General features: G+C 36.0%; 1 protein-coding gene across 1 annotated transcript in view; it reads left to right on the top strand.

Annotated features, from left to right (window-relative positions):
* CWF19L2 (CWF19 like cell cycle control factor 2) overlaps positions 1–19,840 on the top strand; it is a 140,308-nt gene that overhangs the window by 11,943 nt on the left and 108,525 nt on the right. Inside the window, exons 4-7 of the mRNA XM_042781669.1 lie at positions 2,175–2,285; positions 3,275–3,394; positions 9,465–9,558; positions 11,936–12,051. Coding sequence (XP_042637603.1) covers positions 2,175–2,285; positions 3,275–3,394; positions 9,465–9,558; positions 11,936–12,051 — 441 coding nt within the window. The remainder of the gene's footprint in view (positions 1–2,174; positions 2,286–3,274; positions 3,395–9,464; positions 9,559–11,935; positions 12,052–19,840) is intronic.

Here is a 19,840-nt window from a genome sequence, read left to right on the forward strand (position 1 = left end):
GGCAATCTACTTTCATAGTGATACTGCCTTGGAAACCCAAGGAAGGGTAGCTATGAGTCCGATATGACTTGATGGCACATAACAACAACAGCAACAAGAATAAAAAACAAACAAAAAAATCATTGCCATGGAGTCAATTTATGTAAGTTTATAGGAGGGTAGATAGGAAGCTGGAACACTTCATTTTTCTTGATGAGGTAAGAGGAGAGATGATTTTCTGAGTGTAAGGGGAGTGGGAATTGGTAAAAACAAACAAACAAACAAACCTTGAGTAAGATGTTGAAGAAGATATTGAGCACCTGCTATCTGCCAAGACGCTAAAGTGGGTACTTGGAAATGCAAAGCAAGCAAAAGCAGATTTGGCTGCTGACTTACGGAACTTGCTGCCTAATGGGTGAGTAAGACAGTAATCAAATAGTGATAAATAAATGTAAAATGGGTAAATACTTCAAAGGAAGAGAGTAAGTGAGGGAATGGTGGGAAGAACTAATCAAGAACCACTAAGAGAAATTCTAGTTGGGTTGAGTATTTAGCTTAATTGAAATTTTAGATGATGGTGTATGAATTTACCTAGGGTTAGAGATTCATTAGAGATGTTGCTCTAGTTAGTGAATTTCAAGTAGTTGGTCAATATCTGATAGCATAATAAATGCTACCACTGCTGGATCTGACTCATAGTGAACCCTTCTTGGGTTTCCAAGGCAGTATCACTATGGAAATAGATTGCCCAACCTTCTTTCCGAGGAGTGGCTGGTGGGTTTGAACCATCAGCCTTCTGGTTAGCAGTCAGGTGCCTTAGGTAGTACACCACCAGAACTGTCTCATATCTGATGTTGTTGTTGTTGTTATATGCTGTCGAATAGGACCCGACTCATAGTGATCCCTCTTTGGGTTTCCCAGGCAGTATCACTATGGAAGTAGATTGCCCCATCTTCCTTTCGAGGAGTGGCTGGTGGGTTTGAACCACCAGCTTTCTGGTTAGCAGTCAAGTGCCTTAGCCACTATGCTACCAGAGCTCCCCAATAGAAGGGAGAAAATACGTAATTTTAGAAGAAGGCCTAAGATGGAAATCTGAGAAATACTATATATATATATATATATATATTTTTTTTTTTTTTTTGTAATTTGATTTTAGCAAATAGACACTCTACCAAAGAAAGTGTCATATATATATATGGTTATAAACATCCTTTTTAATGAATATGACCAAACAGTAGGAACTAAATCTATCTCAGTTAGTTTGAGAGTATAAACATGAGTAGACCAGCAATATATTTATAGTTACTATTTTAAAAAATTGTAACTCTAAATATAAATAGTTTCTCAGGTTTCTGTAAAAGTAATTAAGTAAGTAACTATCAGGTAATTAGGTAACTAACTAAAGGAAAAATGTTATACATTGGAAAGAGTTGGCAGTTGAGATGTCAGAAGACAAATATATATGCCATGTGGTTTATACCTTTTGTTGTTATGTTGTTGTTATTTTGCCGTCGAGTCGGCCCCGACTCATAGCGACCTCTCCTTGGGTTTCCGAGGCAGTATCACTACGGAAGTAGGATTGCCCAACCTTATACCTTTTAGCAGATATATTTGTGTTCTCTAGTCAAAGAAAACTCTAGGTAATTTTAAAGAATTGTTGGAATGAAAGAATATGTGTCTCATTAAGGAAACCCAGGTTCTAATTTAATCTTGTTATCACTAAATTTTCCTCCCTTGTCTTCAGAGTTTTTCTCTTCTGTGCCTTATGAGTGGTTTTTGTATATTTTTAGATCCAAGGAAAGGGGCAAACAGCAAACTCATTTACTTGAGTGTGTTTTCCCTGTTCTCCTTAAGCAAAGATGTCAGCACTGCTTGATGTCAGTAGGAAATGTAGCTCATTGCTGGAATGTGTCATCTCCTGGCAGCTCTTTTTTTCTCTTTTTTTTAACCTCCCTTTTTGCTTTTCCTAGTTTAATAATAAACTACTAAGAAAACAAAACTAATTTGATTGGCATTTGTGGGCTTAACTCAAAGTAGTGGGTGTTCTTCAGATTTTTAATATCATTTTTTAAAGGGGAAATACAAGAATTTTCTCTAGGAAATTTGACAGTTGAATTCCTACCATTTAACAACACAGAGTTTTTATATCAAAGTATGTAAATTTAAGATTTTCACTTCTATGCTAAATATTCTAGAGCTCTGAAGATGAATGGGTTGAAGCTGTTCCATCTCAGACTCCTAGCAAAGAAAAGGCCTGGAAAGTGAAAGAGGAAAAGTCAGAAACAGAAAACAATGCAGTTATTCAGGTAAGCCACCTATTTTTAAACAAAGAAGTGTTAACTTTATAGAGTAGATAAATGCTAAAATGAAAGATGATTATAATTTTTTTTCAGGAGAAAAGCCTAAAAATAATGTACTTTTGTGAGTGATTTGTGGCAATAAAGCTATTTCTTGAACCATTAGGTACCATTTCTCGTCCTGCTGTGAGAAAGTGAGTGCTCATTTCTATTCTATTCCCTTAGAGGGTCTCCTGCCTCTGGTGTTGATAGTGAAGTGGCACTTTCCCTTATGTACTTGAAGCCTTGTACTGTTACCACTGTCTGACCTTTCTATTGTCAGCAGTGTGCAATCATAGTCTTTTTTTTTTTTTTTTTTTCCTTTACCTCATGCCATAATTTTCTTAGCAACACTTACATTTAAGTAGTTCATGTAGTTGTGGTTATCATTTGTATGCCCAAGGAAGAATATAATTTATCTACTGTTAGTTACAGATGAAGGAAGAAGGTGAATAAAAGATCATGATTGAATGCTTGCTTAGTGCCAGGCACTATGCTGGATGCCTTATATCTGATATCTCATTTATTCTTTACAACCTTTCTGAAAGAAGATGATATATAAATATTCTTAATTAACAGACTTTAACATTTTTATACTTTTACATTTATAGAAAAATTGAACAGAAAGTGCTGAGAGTTTCTGTGTACCCTCTACTTTCACCTGTTGTTAGCATCTTTCATTAGTGTGGTACATTTGGTACAAGTGATAAATCAATATTCATACAATATTATTAACTGAAGTCCATAGTTTACATTAGGGTTTTCTCTTTGTGTTGTACATTTCTATGCTATCAACAAAAAGGTAGGATTTTTATCTCATTTTATAGAGCAGGAGACAGGCTTAGAGGATTAAGAAACTAGCTTAAAGTTACACAGCCATATAGATTTTATATCCATGTTAATTGTTTATTGTTAATTTCTAATCAGTTTAGATTGAAATGAGTTCCTTTTTTTGACAGCGAGATGAGTGGATGACTGTTGACTTTATGTCTGTTAAAACTGTATCATTGTCATCACTCAAAGCTGAAAAAGAAACTGTCAGGAAAATTGAGCAGGAGAAAGCCCACGCAATTGAGCAGGTAAGCAATTGTTTAAAATGCTTTAACTTTCTAATTTTCCTTTTAAGAAGCTGATCATAACATTAATACAAACCTAGTTTTACTTGTAAAATATTTTCTTTTTTGTGTTGTTAAAATTAATGAAAACTAGGAAATGTGACATTAATTCTTTAAAAATAAGTTTTCTGTAGGAAGTCAGTGTAAAAGTATACTGAGATTTATATATCTAGAGTACTTGAATCTAGAGTAATTGAGAGAATATTGAGTTTAAGTGAAAACCGTTAGATTAAAAGTGAGCGCTCTCAACTTCTATTTCTGTTAACACGATGATTTAAATACCCTAAAAAATGATTCAATATCAAGACATCGGAAAATTCTGGATAAGATATAAAATAAACCTTGTTGTAAGATGCTGTCAAGTTGATTTTGACTTCTAGCATTCCCATATAATGGAGTAGCGTGTCCCCATGGGGTTTTCTAGGCTGTAATCTTGGTGGGAGTGAATCACCAGGTGATTTTCCTGTGGAGCTGCTGGGTAGGTCCAAACCTTTGGTTAGCAACCAAGTGCTTAACTGTTGTTCTACCAAGGCTTTAAAATAAACCCACTTGTTTTATATTTTATTGCTATTACTGTATTGACAAGTGAAACATGGGAAATTTTTAGAGAATCAAAAATGAGAAAAAGCATGAATCCTGAGAAGTTATAAGGGCACGTTGAAGCTAGTGGCTTTCCTAGGGCATCACCCAATCCTGGTAATCCAGAACTTCAGTTTTAATGGATGTTTGGGGATAGGATATGAATTCAAGAGCTTGCATGAGATGGGTAAGTTTGATTGTTGAGCTCCTATAAATATGAGCCCCTGTAGGGTCTCATCCATGAAAAGATGAAGTTGAAAGAAAAACCTGTTGACAAACAAGAAAACTTGCCTGTCTTACCAGATATCTTGTATAGTATAGGAGGGATATCCCTAGGGAATGTGCAACTACAGGCTGTCCTTGTTGTGGTTTATATCTTGGATTCATAGGGGTTTATGGCTTGAATTCATGCTATTTGTGTGGTTTGAAACTCTTCAAGGTGAGAATTTATTTTAAAGTATTCCTGAGTTAAGGAGGTCTGGTGGTTCAATGATTAAGCATGCTACTGTAACCAGAGGTTGGCAGTGTGAACCTAAACTTCTACTTGGCTGCTCTGTGGGAGAAAAGACCTGGTAATTTGCTCTTGTAAAGATTACATCCTAGGAAACCCTATGGGGCAACTGTACTCTGTCATATAGGATCTCTACAAGTCAGAATCAATTTAACAAGAACAACTTTCCTGAGTTTATAGTGCCTTAAAGATCTCAGTACAGTTAACCACCAGTCTGAGATACTTATGTTTTCAGTCTAGGCCTCAAAGTTTCCCCAGAAATAAAGTAATTGGGAATATGAGGCCACTATCTAGGAGCTCTGGTGGCACAGTGTGTAAGGCATTTGACTGCTAACCAGAAGGTTGGTGGTTCAAACCAATCAGCCACTCTGTGCAAGGAAAATGGGGCAATCTACTTCTGTAAAGATTTGCCACCTCAAAAACTCAATGGAGGTCACTATGAGTCAGAACTGACTTGGTGGCAGTGGGTTTTTTTTTTTTTTTTTAATCTAAAAGTCATAAAATACATGAAAATAGAAGGATAATCTGAAAGTCACGTGGCACAATAAACAGCAGAATCAAACCTACAAAACCTATATCTGTTGGCATAGTTAGTAGTTTTATAAAATAACTATAGGTATGGAAAAAATGAGTAAGAATAAAAGAATAATAAGAGGACAAATTTGAAAAATAGCCAACTAGAACTTCTAGAAATAAAAAATATGACAATCAAAATTAGATACTCAGTAGATGTGTTAAACAACAGATTGGACATAGCTAAAGAGAGAATTAGTGAATAAGAAGATAGTCTTTATGAATTTACATCAAATGAAGCATAGAAGGACAAATAAATGGAGATTATAAAAGAATAATCATAAGACTCCCAAGATAATATTGTTTGTTTTTCTTTCTTTTCCCCATGTCTAATTTTAATTCTGAAAATGTAAGTGTGGTAAATTATATTGGCTTATAATAGAGCAACTATCCACATGAGACATTGGATGCCAGGGCTTTTGGGGGCATAATAAGTTCTGTAAAATATCTTTGTCCTTGAGTTAAACCTGAAAGAGTTGGAATTCATTGTATTAACAGAGAAAATGGAAAGTACATCTGGCAATAGGGGAATAGCCAGTGGATAGTGGATCAAGAAAGGGGAACTATATGAAGTCTGGGAGTTGATTTTTACACATTGCCATCACATGCTTATTTCTGAAGTCATGCTCTTTTGTTTGTGGGTATTGATGGTCTCATATGCTAGGGTAATTGTGGATTGTGTTTTATGTTTTGCTCGTATTCTGAGCTATTCTCCATATCAAATAGTAGAACATCCAAACCAAACCAAACTCGGTGCCGTTGAGTTGGATCCGACTCATAGGGACCCCTCCTTGTCTTTCCGAGGCGGTATCACTATGGAAGTAGATTGCCCAGTCTTCCTTCTGAGGAGTGGCTGGTGGATTTGAACCGCCAGTCTTCTAGTTAGTAGTCAAATGTCTTAGGTACTACACCACCAGAGCTCCATAGTAAGCTAATTATCCTTAGTAGATTAAAATACTGATTAGTTTTCCTAGAAATATGTTATGTAATTCTACTTTCACTTTTCCCAGGAACGTGTCTTAATTTTGTCTTATCTTATCAGCTTTCTAGTTTTGAATGCCAGGATTTCTAATCACTATCATATTTGTCTGACTCGATGGCACTCGATGAGTTTAGTTTTTTTGGTTTTCATATTTGTCATCTTTCGTTATGAAATCTTATATAAATTTCTCTAATTCAATTAAGTTGATGTGTATTGATTTTCTGCTCATTTACTTATGTAATTTTGGAATCTCTTGTATCTGTATTATTTTTCTCATTCCTAATGCTAATCACTGGGAGTGCTGGTGGCATAGTACTTAAGGCACTTGACTGCTAACCAGAAGGCTGGTGGTTCAAACCCACCAGCCACTCTTCGGAAGGAAGGTTGGGCAATCTACTTCTGTAGTGATACTGCCTCAGAAACCCAAGGAGGGGTCACTCTGAGTCGGGTCTTACTCATAGGCAGTGAGTTTGGTTTTCTGGTTTTGGAATGCTACTACTGTAGTTTGAATACCACTTAGTATGTCCTTGGGAAAGTTATTTAATCTCTCTGTGACTCATCTGTAAACTGGGACTGAGCGCATATGTGCAATGAACTGAGGACAGCACCTAGAAATAAGAGACGTTTAGGGTTAGACAATTGGTTCAGGCCCTTCTTTATTCTTGCTTGGGTAATTACAGTAACATCTTAGTTTGTTTTTCAGCATCCCATGACTGATATTGAGTTAATTTTGCCAAAGTACATCTTTGATCATGCTATCATTCTGATTAGAAGCCTTTAATGATTCAGTATGCTCCTTCCTTGTGGAGGAAAAGCCACTAGTGATATGCCATGCCATCATCTTCTCTCATTCTGTCCCTGATGATTTAGACTAAATACAAGTTTCAAAGAATAAACTGACTGAGCTTAGCCCAGCCTTTCTTGCTATTTTCAGAGATTTGGTGGGGTACAGGGCTATTTGCAGAGACTTGGTGGGGTATGGGGCTATTTTCAGAGACTTGGTGGGGTACAAGATAGCAGCAGGTGTTGTCAAAATGCTTTCTTCAAGTGGGAGCATCTGCTTATTGTGGGGTTCAGTTAACAGGGTCATTTGATTCTCACTGGCAGCTTCTCTTCCAGTTTAGCTCATTGTCTTCTATCTCTTATGTTTTTGTTTTATTTCTCAACTTTTTCAGGACCTGTACTGAAAAGTAGGATGCTGTATTTATTATTATATTTGGAGACCCCAACAGCTGCTTACAAAAGAGAGTCCAAACTGATTAGGTTGATTTTAAGGCAGATTTCTTTCTCTTAGATCATTTGTATCAACTAAACTAGTTTAGTCACTTACCCTCATATTTCTCTGCAAATTCCTGCCTCTGAGTTTTCTTTTCTTTCCATCCATTTTTTTTTTTCTGACTGAATTTCTTCATCTCCAGGTCTATTTGATATATACTCTGAAATTCTTCCTACTTCCCTTAACTGAAATCTTGTTGTCCTATATGTTTCCATTGAACTTTATTTGCTCCTTTACTATAGTACTTCTAGTTTTATGTAAAGTACTATATTAATCTTGTCTTATCTCCTTTAAAAGGTTATAAACTTTTTAAATTGTAATTTGAGTGAAAGTTTGCAGAGCAAATTCATTTTCTATACAGCAGTTCATACACATTTTGTTTCATGACATTGATTGCGATCCCCATAATGTAACAGAAGATTATAAACTTTTGAAGTACTGTATTTTGTTCATTTTTTATAGGACTTTGAACCAGTTCTTCCTGGTTTAGTCATGGCTGACAAAGCAAAACCAGAATGAACCATAATTTGTAAAATGTGAGTATATTAGAACAATAACTGGAATAGGGAAAATTATGGGTCATCACTCCAACAGAAACTTAATTTCCCTCTTAGGAGACAAGAGTGGCGTGCATGTTGCATAGCAACCAAATCTCTTAAGCAGCAGCATGGGAAATAGTAGTGTCCAGCGCAAAGATGGTGGCCATCCACCCCACTTTGAATATGTGTCATTGTCCATAATCCTGGCAATAATCTAATGTCACACATTGCGTTTCTAAAAAGGGCTCACTATGCCTTTTTTGAATTTTCTGATCCAGTACTTTGATCTGTACTTTTTCCTGTTCCAGTTATCATTCTACTATAACCACATTTAACAAATTTGTGCCTGTTCAGATTTTGCTGTGTCAGCCATGACTGAACTGGTTTAAACTGGTTCAAAGACCTGTATTTTTATCTTCTTTAGCAGTTGGTATAGAACTCTGTACATACCTGGTCCTTTTTTGCTTTGAAGTTGTGGAAGAATATATTATTTGTTTTCCCCTCAATTCCAATTTGGTGTACTCCTCTGTAAATCCTTAGATTTAGTTCTGAAGTTTGATAACCTACAATAATTTGTGATTTTGCTTAGGTTGTGAATTCAGATTGTTGTATACAGGAATATATCATTTAGATTAGTGAGTGAGGTTAGCCAGTTTTCAAACATCTGCATGTCAGTTTGGTGTGTTGTTCTCTCCACATGAATATTCTTAAGAAATGATAAATAATTGGTTTATTTTTGAGAAAAAAATTAACCCTCTCCTTAAAACTAAATGTCAATTCTTATAGTAGCAGTGAAGAAAAAATGAAAGTAATTGCAAGAACTCTAAAATGGTAGCTCTTAGCTGAAGCTTTCTTATGAAGCATGTTGATTTTCTATCTCTTCTTGTTACTAGGGATTTCATTACTTTGGTCTTCTAGGCTAGTGTTTTTCAAAATGTAGGTAATAATGAAATTAATTCACTGCAATTAGTATTTAACAAATACAAAATATAGCATGTATTACATGTAAAAGGATACATTGTATGTTCTAAAACTTTGTTTTGTTCATGTTTTTTCTCTTTTCTTGCTGTGAGTCATGGGTAATAGAAATTTTGAAAACCAGTACTTGAGGCTGTCTGTGTCCTCTTGTCTCCTAAGACCTGCATTGTGCTATTATTAGTTGTTGTCCCATAGCACTTATATAAAGTCCTTCAGTGTGAGTGGATTTTGCAGTCTGTGTGCAGCTTTAGCACTTTGTCTCCTATGTTCAAAGCACACATTAGTTGCTTGTTTATTGTATGTATCCCTCACTTAGATCATAAGTTAGAAGGGTGAGTCAGGTATATTGACTGTTACACTGCCTGTGTCTAGCACAGTGCTGAGACATGGTAGGCATTCAATAAAAGCATTGAGTGAAGGAATTTAGGCATTATTTCTTTCAAGTTATAGAAGATCATGAGTCTTAAGAGAGTATCTTAAATGATTTGTCCAAGGCTACAACTGTTATTTGGGTCTTGAATTTTTTATTGTTATTTAAAATTTTTTTGTTGTGGGATTATTTTTAAATTCTGACCTTTGAAAATGTTTTATTATAGTCCAGACTGTTAGAAAGAGAATTGAATCCATACTGGAAGGATGGTGGAACAGGTCTTCCACCAGTGGACTGTAATGTGTCATCTGTTACTAAAGGTATGTCTGTATTTTGGTGGTAGGCACACAGGCATTTCTTGAAACTTTTTATACCTAAGAGTATGAGTTTGTTGGTAAGTTGGCAGGATATATTACGATTTCCAAAATGCATACTAATTCCAAATCAGATTATGAGATGTAATAAATTTATATTTTATTACTAGTTGTTTAAATATTTCTTCATGATGCTATAACTTTGGTAAAGACCTGAATTATCTGTGTGTGTGTATTTGTAAAACAATGATAAATGTATTGATTATCTGGTGTGAAATTTGTGTGGTTTCATATTATGAGTATCTATGGATAATTACTAAAAGTAATAATTAGTTTACATATTACAAGGCAACGATAAAATATCTGCAGCCTTTTGAGGCTCTATCTGAGTTATTGTCAGGAGCTCCGTTTGTGGCCCCTTCTAGTCACTACCTTCTTGCCAAAAAAGCATAACCATTCTGGTTTCTAGCACCAAAAAATCAGTTTTGCCTGGAATCATATAGTAAGTACTGTAATTTTCATACAAATAACATGTACATTATATATTTTTACAAATTGTGCAACCCCCTCATGCATTAGTCTCCTATGTGCAGTATGTGTGTTATATGTGTGTGTGTGTTATGTATGTGAACATGTTATATGTGGAAAAGTACAATATGTCCTTTTTTGTTCGCAACTTCTTTTGCCCGTATTATGTATGTGAACATGTTATATGTGGAAAAGTACAATATGTCCTTTTTTGTTCGCAACTTCTTTTGCCCGTATTATGTATGTGAACATGTTATATGTGGAAAAGTACAATATGTCCTTTTTTGTTCCCAACTTCTTTTGCCCATATTTTACAATTCTCTGTGTAGTTTGTAGAAGTTGTAGTTTATTCAATGTCACTGCTGTAGTCTATTTTAGGACCCTGTAATAGGAATGTATGAAATGTATGTATTCATTCTATTGATGATTGACATTTGGGTTGTTTCCAGCCTGGAGTTATTGAAGATTGTTTCTCTACAAACATATTTTACATTTTTTAGGGTCAGTGTGTGTGCATTTCTGTTGTCTTTATTGCTGAGGAACCTTAAAGAAGTCTTATATTTGGACAAAGAGAAGCAAGAGTTTTGATTTAAATAATGATTAGATTTGTTCTTTATATATATCAAAAGTTTGATGTGTATAAAAGAAAGTGTAAGCAGCTTGATAAAGTTTGTAGCAATAATGAACATTGAAATGTTCATAGTTGATCAAGACTAAGGTAGGCTAATTTGTTTTAACATACATTTCAGCTGTATCTTCTCTAACTCTTTCATTTACTCTTTGTACTGCATCTAAGGTAATCTGCCCTCCCTTGTCCCCATGTATATAATTTATTCTTTATTTTTGGGATTTCCTTCCCTACTTTTTACTTGTAGAAATCCACCTCTCCTTTTTGAGCCTGATTTGGGGAATTTTTCCTTGACCTCCAGTTGGAAATAATCCTTTGCTTTACATTTTCTATAAGCTTTTAAATCATTTTTATAATACTTTTAACATATTATCCTTACTGTAATTGTTTATGCTTCATTCTCTTAGATTGGAATTTTCCCAAAGATAATTTTATTTATCTTTTCATTCCCCTTAGTAACAAAACTCTGTACCTGATATATGGGCACTTCAATATATGCTGAATACAATTTTTAATGTACTTATGTGTTTTGGTTACTTTGTGCTGCTCTAACAGAAAATAGCATGGGTGGATGGTTTAACAAACAGGAGTTTATTCTCTTAAAGTTTTGGAGGCTAGAAGTCTGAGTTCAAAGTGCCAAGCTCTCGGGGCTGGGTGAAAATCCCTCGACCCTGGGCTTCAGCTCTGCCTCTTGCTTCTGGGCCACTGGAGCTAGTGGTGTCTCTTCACTCGGGCAGCTGCTGGCTGCTGAGGCTAACACACCCAAGGTTGACAAATAAAATGGCACAGTCCTAATATTACTAAACAACATGGCAGACCACTAATTCAAGTCCAGAGACAGTCCCAAGATCAGCAGGAAATGTGGCAGGCTGCTAAATGAGGACTCGGCTACATGCAGGGTCCAAGTGTGCCAAAAAGCTGCAGCCAAAAAGCTCCTTATATACTGGAAGTAGACCACTTTTCCGAAGCAGCTACTCAGCTGCTCACAGCAGATTCCACCACAGAGTTGATTGCCACTCTCATCATGGGGAACAGCTACAACCAGCTGCCCTGCCACTCAAAACCAGGCCCAGCCAAGTTGACACATGACCTTAACTACCACACTACGATTTTTATTTATTCAAAGAAAGTATTTAAATTTCTAGTTTAGATATCATCATGGAAACAAATACTGATTCTGTGATAACAACATAAAGTGTTTAACTGACATTTAATATTGGAATTTAGTTTCAGTAGTAGAAGATGGTGGATTAAGCTGGCTCAGGAAGTCTTATCAAAGAATGAAGGAACAAGCTAAGAAACAAAATAGAAATTTTGAAGACATTGTAGCTGAAAGATATGGGGTGAGTATCTGTATTAAGGAAATATGGATTCTTTTTGGAGTTAAATGAAAAATAAGAACCTTTGTCAGTGTTTTGTGCCCTGAAATACTTTTGAATTGAATTGATACTAAATTTCAAATACTGCTAAAGTAATTTTCTGCTTTTCATTATTATATAAACTTATATAACATTTTTTCTATATAACGAAACTTATGTAAAACTTAAAAGCAAAATTAAGTAAAATTTAAGTATAATAAAACAACATTATCTTACTGTGAACAATTTAAGCAATGCAGGAACATCTCCATAGTACACTTCTGGTGATAATCACTATTAATATTTTGGTGTATTCTAGAGTTTATTTTTTCTATGAGGGCATTTGTGTGTATATACAGTTAAAACAAAGGACCTGTGCTATTTTAGAATTAGGTTCTTTATTCACTATGTTTGGTTAGTCTTTCTATTTGTGTATGTATTGATACCTTCTTATTTCCAGATGGAAGCATATTTAGAAGTATGCCCACTCCTCACTTACTTGACATGGTTAGTTTCCAACGACCAGGTTGTTATCTGAAAATTGGCATGATCTGAAAATTGTCATAATGCGAGAATGGATGATGATCACATCAGATTACAAATTGGAGGATGAATACATTATTACACAAATGCCACATTACATCATTATATACTCATCAAATTATGTCATTACATAACTGCCAAACCATTGAGAATCATGGCCCAGCCAAGTTGACACATAATCTTAACCAACATTGTCAGTGTTACTCATGTCTTGCACCTCACCATTCATTACTGCCAGATGTACGCTGTTAATGTGCAAAATAGCTAGTAGATTTTCTACTATGGTTTTAAATGTGAAATACTGGAGAAGGAGATTGTTAATATTTGGGAGCTCTGGTCGCATAGTGCCTAAGGCATTTGACTGCTAACCAAAAGGCTGGTGGTTCAAACCCACCAGCCACTCCTTGGAAGGAAGACTGGGCAATCTAGTTCCACAGAGACACCAACTCGGAAACCCAATGAAGAGTCATTTGAGTCGAATTGACTTGATGGCAGTGAGGTTTTTTTTTTTTGGTTAGGTATAATAAGATTTTGAAAATACAGAAAAGCAAAAAGGTGTTGGGGGAGGTTAAAAAAATCATCCTCAAACTATGATAGGAGATTCTGGTAAGATGGTGGAATAGGCAGACAGACTGCACAAACCCTCTTTAACAAAGAAAAGGGGAACCAATTAACACAGATACAGAAGATAATCCTGGAGCCCTGAACTTTGAAGGGAAGGATGTAGAAGTGGACTAAACTCCAGCTAGTAGAAGAACTTGCATGAAAACACCAAAAAAGGAGACATACGGAGCTGCAGTCTGTCAGTGATCCTGATGGCACACATAGCTTGGATATTGCCTAAGAATTAACCTAAAAATCAGCCCTGCTAGCCAGAGGCTGCATGGAGGACTGCACGGGTGGCTGGAGAATAGAAGGGGAAGCAGCAAAGAGGAAGGCAGGCTGAGCTGTGGACTTTTGCCTGTCTGGAGGGTACAGCCAGTTTGAATGTTAACAAGCGGTTCAACCATTTTGGATATTTAAAGCAACAGCATTCTCCTAGATTCCAGGGACTTAAGAATAGGCTTAACTTGCCGAGAACCACAAGGACATTCCGATGCCAATGACTAGAAAGGTGCAATATTCCCCTTGTTACTCTTATACCCCACACCCTCTTGGTGAACAGAGGTGCAGCCATCCCTCACTCCCACCCACCTTCTGGGCCAGCAGGAATTCTATCCCAGTCTGTATGCTTGGAGGGAGTCTGGGTGCCCTGCCCTGCCCAGATTTGTTTTCCTTTGTTTTTTAGTTTGTTTATTTTTGTCTGTTTTATTATTATTATTATTATCATTATCATTTTTATTATTATTCTTTATTCTTCCCTTCCAAGGTTCTAGTTCTCAGCTCTTTCTCTCTTTCCTGTTCCTGGTTCCCATTTTTCTTTCTTTCTCATGGTTAACCCCATTCCTTGTTTTTCTTTTTGCATTTTTCACATTTTTTTTCTTCATTATTCTCTTGTTACGTGCCATGGAGTTGGACCCAACTCATAGCGACCCTTCCTTGGGTTTCCGTGGTAGTATCAGTGTGGAAGTAGATTGCCCAACCTTCCTTTTGAGGAGTGGCTGGTGGGTTTGAACCACCAGCCTCTGGTTAGCAGTCAAGCGGCTTAGGCACTATGCTATCAGAGATCCCATTTCTCTTATTGTCCTCTCCCCAGATATTGCAGGTTTTCTTTCTCCTTTTCTCTTTTTTTGGTTATTGTTCCTGTGTGTTTACACCGTGTGTTTTTTGTCCACTTGCTTTGACTCTTTTGATGGTTATTCGACTGTTGTTTTTGTCTGAGTGGGATACAGCAACAGTGCCCATACAACACAACTACACTTGCACCTCCTACAACTTCACTTACTGAGTGAGAGACACCACTTCCTTCTCCACTAAGTGGCCAGTAATAAATGACCAGAAGAAGAGCCTGGCTCACCCTTAACTACTCTTCACAAACAGTTAACAGAGATCTAAATACAAAAATGTCACAATGTCTCAGAGACAACAGACCATCATAGTCCACACAAAGAAGTGAGACAAAGTGGTAGAAGCAAGGGAACAGAATACAGACCCAGAACACATCCCTGAGGAAGAAACAGCATTGGAACTCCCTGATAAGGAATTTAAAAGAATTATGTTTAGGTATCTTCAAAGGATTGAGAGACAGATCAAGGAAAACACTAACAAAATTAAGGAAACCACACACAAAACCCTAGAACAATTTCAGAAGAAAATACAAGAAAAAAATGACAAAATAAATAAAAATTAGAAATGATACAAAATCTACAGATAGAAATCCAGAAGATTAATACTAAATTTTCAGAAATAGATAACACTTTGAAAGGGCAAAGGAGTAGAATTGAATCAATGGAAGACAGAATTAATGAGATTGAACACAAATACGTGAATACTTTGGAAAGAGATCAATCAGAAAAAAGATCAAAATGAAATGAAGAAAGCCTAAGGTTCGTGCGGTATACCATCAAAAGGAATAACCTATGTGTCATTGGAATTCCAGAACAGAAAGAGAAAAAGAAAACCACTGAGAAAATTGTCCAAGATTTATTGGAAGAGAACTTTTCTGATAGGATGATATTCACTCAGGAAATCCAATGAACCCCAAACAGGATAGACCCCAAAAGAAAATCACCAAGACATAGCTTCATCAAACTCATCAAAACCAAAGACAGAGAATCCTGAGAGTATCACAGGAAAAATGAGAAGTTACTTACAAAGGACAACCAATAAGAATAAACCCTGGTTTCTCAGCAGAAACCATGAAAGCGAGAAGGCAATGGGATGGTATATATATATATATAACACCCTGAACAAGAAAAATTTCCAACCAAGAATTATATACCTGGCAAAATTGTCCCTCAAATATGATGATGAAATCAGGAGATTTCCAGATAAGCAGAAATTAGGGGAATTTGTTAAAACCAGACCAAACTTACAAGAGATACTAAAGGTAGTCCTATGAACAGAGAACCAATAATAGCAAACAACAACTGATGATTAATACACAAGATGACATAACCCAGAAACCAACACAACTATGGATGTATCCAAAATAAATAAGCTTACAAGATTGTAAACAGGGAAGCAGAGACATCAATTGGCAAATGAGGACAACTACAAACCAAGAGGAGGGAAAATACTGTGTAGTTACAGAACTTCTAAATGGTGAAGTCGTCGAGAGTTGCAAGATAGAATGGACTGTTCTAAACTTGGGGAGAAAATTATAAATCACAGAGTAACCTCAAAGAAAAATGATAAACCTCCACATCACAGTAAAAAAGAGGACAAGCACAAATATTTAGCAAAACAATAGCAACAAAGGAAATGATAACACGATTCATAAACATAATGAGCTCAGCACAGAAAATTATATGGAACAGAGAAACCAGGAACACCATGAAAAAACACAACAAAGTGACAGCAACCAATTCATACTTGTCGATAATTACCTTGATGTTAATGGATTAAACACACCACTCAAGAGACAGAGAGTTGCAGACTGGATAAGAAAACATAACCCATCAATATACTATCTACAAGAGACATACCTTAGAGACAAAAACAAAAGTAGACTGAAAATCAAAGGTTGGAAAAAGATAGATCAAGCAAATGGCAACCGAAAAAGAGCAGGAGTGACAGTATTAATTTCTGATAAAATTAGCTTTAAGACAAAAACCATCATAGGAGATAAGGAAGGACATTATATAATGATTTAAGGATCAATTGAACAAGAATATATAACCATAAGAAGTATCTATGGACCCAATGAAAGAGCCCCAGAAGACATAAATCAGGCTTTACAAGAGTTGAAGAGACAAATAGATGACTCCACAGTCATAGTGGGACAGTTTAATACACACTTTCAATGAAAGATGGAACTACTAGAAAGAAACTCAACAAAGGCGCAGAAGAGCTAAACAATGGAACCCACCAACTTGACCTTATAGACATCTACAGAGCACTTCACCTAACAAGCACACAATATACATTCTTCTCCAGTGCACATGGAACATTTCCATGACAGACTATATGTTAGGCCATAAAGCAAGCCTTAATAAATTTAAAATCATAAAAATACTGGAAAGCATTTTCTCAGATCACAGTACTATCAAATTAGGAATCAACAATAGGAAGGTCAATAGAAAAGAGCAAATACATGGAAACTGACCAACATCCTCTTTAAGAAACACTGGGTAAGAGAAGAAATAAAAAATCAACAAGACTAGAAGTTAGTTTTTGAAATAATTAATAAAAAATGACAAACCATTGGCAAGTTTAACAAAGGAAAAGGAGAGAATACAAATAACACGGGTAAGAAACAAAATAGGTGACATCACAACAGAACCAACTGAAATAAAAAGAATAATATCAGGATACTATGAAGAACTGTACTCCAACAAATTTGAAAATCTGGAAGAAATGGACAGATTTCTAGAAACACAGCACTTACCTAAACTAACATAGACTGATGTGGAAAATTTGAACAGATCCATAAAAAAAGAAAAAATTGGACAGGTCATAAAAAATTACCAACAAAAACAAGTCCTGGCCCAGACAGTTTCACCACAGAATTCTATCAAACATTCAGAGAAGAACAGATACCAATCCTACTCAAACTATTCCAAAACATACAAAAGCATAGAATCCTCCCTAATTCATTTTATGAAGCAAGTATAACCTTGATACCAAAACCAGGCAAAGACATCACTCAAAAGGAAAACTATAGACCAGTATCTCTCATGAATATAGATGCAGAAATCTTCAACAAAATCCTTTCAAGAAAGTAATTCAGTATGACCAAGTGGAGTTTATGTCAGGTATGCAAGAATGGTTCAACAGAAAAACAATCAACACCATCTACAACATAAATACAACAAAGGAGAAGAACCACATGATCATATCAATTGATGCAGAAAAGGCATTTGATAAAATCCAACAACCATTCCTAATAAAAAATCTCAGCAAAATAGGAATAGAAGGGACATTCCTCAGCATAATAAAGGGCATGTATGCAAAACCAACAGCCAACATTAAACTCAGTGGAGACAGACTGAAACCATTCCTCTTGCAAACAGCACCCAGACAAGGATGCCCTCTTTCACCACTTCTTTTCAACATTGTATTGGAAGTCCTAGCCAGGCAATAAGGCAAGACAGGGAAATCAAAGGCAGACAGATTGGTAAGGAAGAAGTCAAACTCTCCCTATTTGCTGATGATGTGATCCTATATCTAGAAAACCCAAGAGACTCAGTCAAAAACCTACTGGAACTAATTGAGAGATTTAGCACTGTGGCAGGATATAAGAACGACATCCCAAAATCAGTTGGATTCCTCTACACCAGCAAAGAGATTGCTGAAAAAGAAATAAGGAAATCAATGCCATTTACAATAGCTACCCCAAAAATAAAATGCTTGGGAATAAATCTTACCAGGGACACAAAAGACCTGTACAAAGAAAACTATAAAAGACCACTTCAAGAAACCATAAAGAGATCTACATGAATGGAAGAACATACCATGCTCGTGGATAGGAAGACTGAACATTGTGAAAATGTCAGTTCTATCCAAGCAATCTATACACTCAATGCAATCCCAATCCAGATCCCATCAACATTCTTTAAGGATATGGAAAAACTAATCACTAACTTTATATGGAAAGGAAAGAGATCTCGGATAAGCAAAGTACTATTGAAGAACAAGTAGGAGGTCTCACACTGTTGGATCTCAAAACCTACTAAACAGCCACAGTAGTCAAAACAGCCTGGTACTGGTACAATGACAGACACATAGACCAATGGAATTGAATTGAGAACCCAGAAATAGATCCATTGACTTATGGTCAGCTGATCTTTGACAAAGGGCTGAAATCCATGAAATGGGGAAGAGAATGTCTGCTTAATAAATGGTGCTGGCAAAACTGGATATCCATTTGCAGAAAAATGAAACAAGATTTGTACCTCACACCACACACAAAAAACTAACTCCAGATGGATCAAAGACTTAAATGTGAAAACAAAAACTGTGAAGTTCTTCAAGGAAAAGCTAGGGGCAAATTTAGGGGCTCTAATACATGGCATAAATAGATTATCAAGCATAATCTAAAATGCAAAAACAGCAGAAGAGGAAACTAGTTGAATGGGACCTTCTAAAAATTAAATTTTTATGTGCTTCTAAAGACTTCTCCAAAAGAGTCAAAAGAGAACCTACAGATTGGAAAAAGATACTCAGCAATGACATATCTGACAAGTGACTTATCTCTAGAATTTATAGAAAACTCCAACACCTCAAGAACAAAAAGACAAATAATCCAATTAAAAAATGGGCAGAAGACATGAATAACACTTCACCAAAGAAGATATTCAGGTGACCAACAAAATATGAAGAAATGCTCATGATTGTTAGCCGTTACCAAACCAAAAAACCAAACTCAACTGCCGTGGAGTCGGATCTAACGCTTAGCGACCCCTCCTTGGGTTTCCAAGGTGGTACCACTACAGAAGTACATCGCCCAGTCTTCCTTCCAAGGTGGTTTGAACCACCAGCCTTCTGGTTAGCAGTCAGGTGCCTTAAGTACTACACCACCATAGTTCCTTTAGAGAGATGTAAATCAAAACAACGAGATACCATCTTGCCTAGCACTAGTAGCAAAGTTCAACAAGACAGAAAATAACAAATGCTGGCAAGGATGTGAAGAGATTGGGACTCTCATACACTGCTGGTGGGACTGTAAAATGATACAACCACTGTGGAAAGCAGTTTAGTAATTTCTTAAAAAGTTGGAATTAGAAATAGCATTTGACCTAACCATTCCATTACTAGGTATATATCCTAAAGAAATGAGATCCAGGACAAGAACTGATATATGCATACCTATGTTCATTACAGCACTATTTACAATAGCCAAAAGATGGAAACAACCTAGGTGTCTGTCAATTGAAGAATGGATAACCAAACTATGGTACATACGTACAATGGAATACTCTGCAACCCTAAAGAATAACATAGAATCTGCAAAACACCGCATAACGTGGATGAACTTGGAGGACATTATGCTGAGTGAAATAAGTCAATCACAGAAGGACAAATATTGTATTAGTTCGTTATTGTAAAAGTCAAGGAAAGTTTAGATATGGAAAGAAATTTTGTTTGTTACCAGGGATGGCAGGGGAGGGGAGGGAACACTGTTAGATAG

This window comes from Orycteropus afer, unplaced genomic scaffold (genome assembly GCF_000298275.1).
Source record: "Orycteropus afer afer isolate SDZICR_OR568_19922 unplaced genomic scaffold, OryAfe1.0 scaffold00147, whole genome shotgun sequence".
Classification (NCBI taxonomy): Eukaryota; Metazoa; Chordata; class Mammalia; order Tubulidentata; family Orycteropodidae; genus Orycteropus; species Orycteropus afer.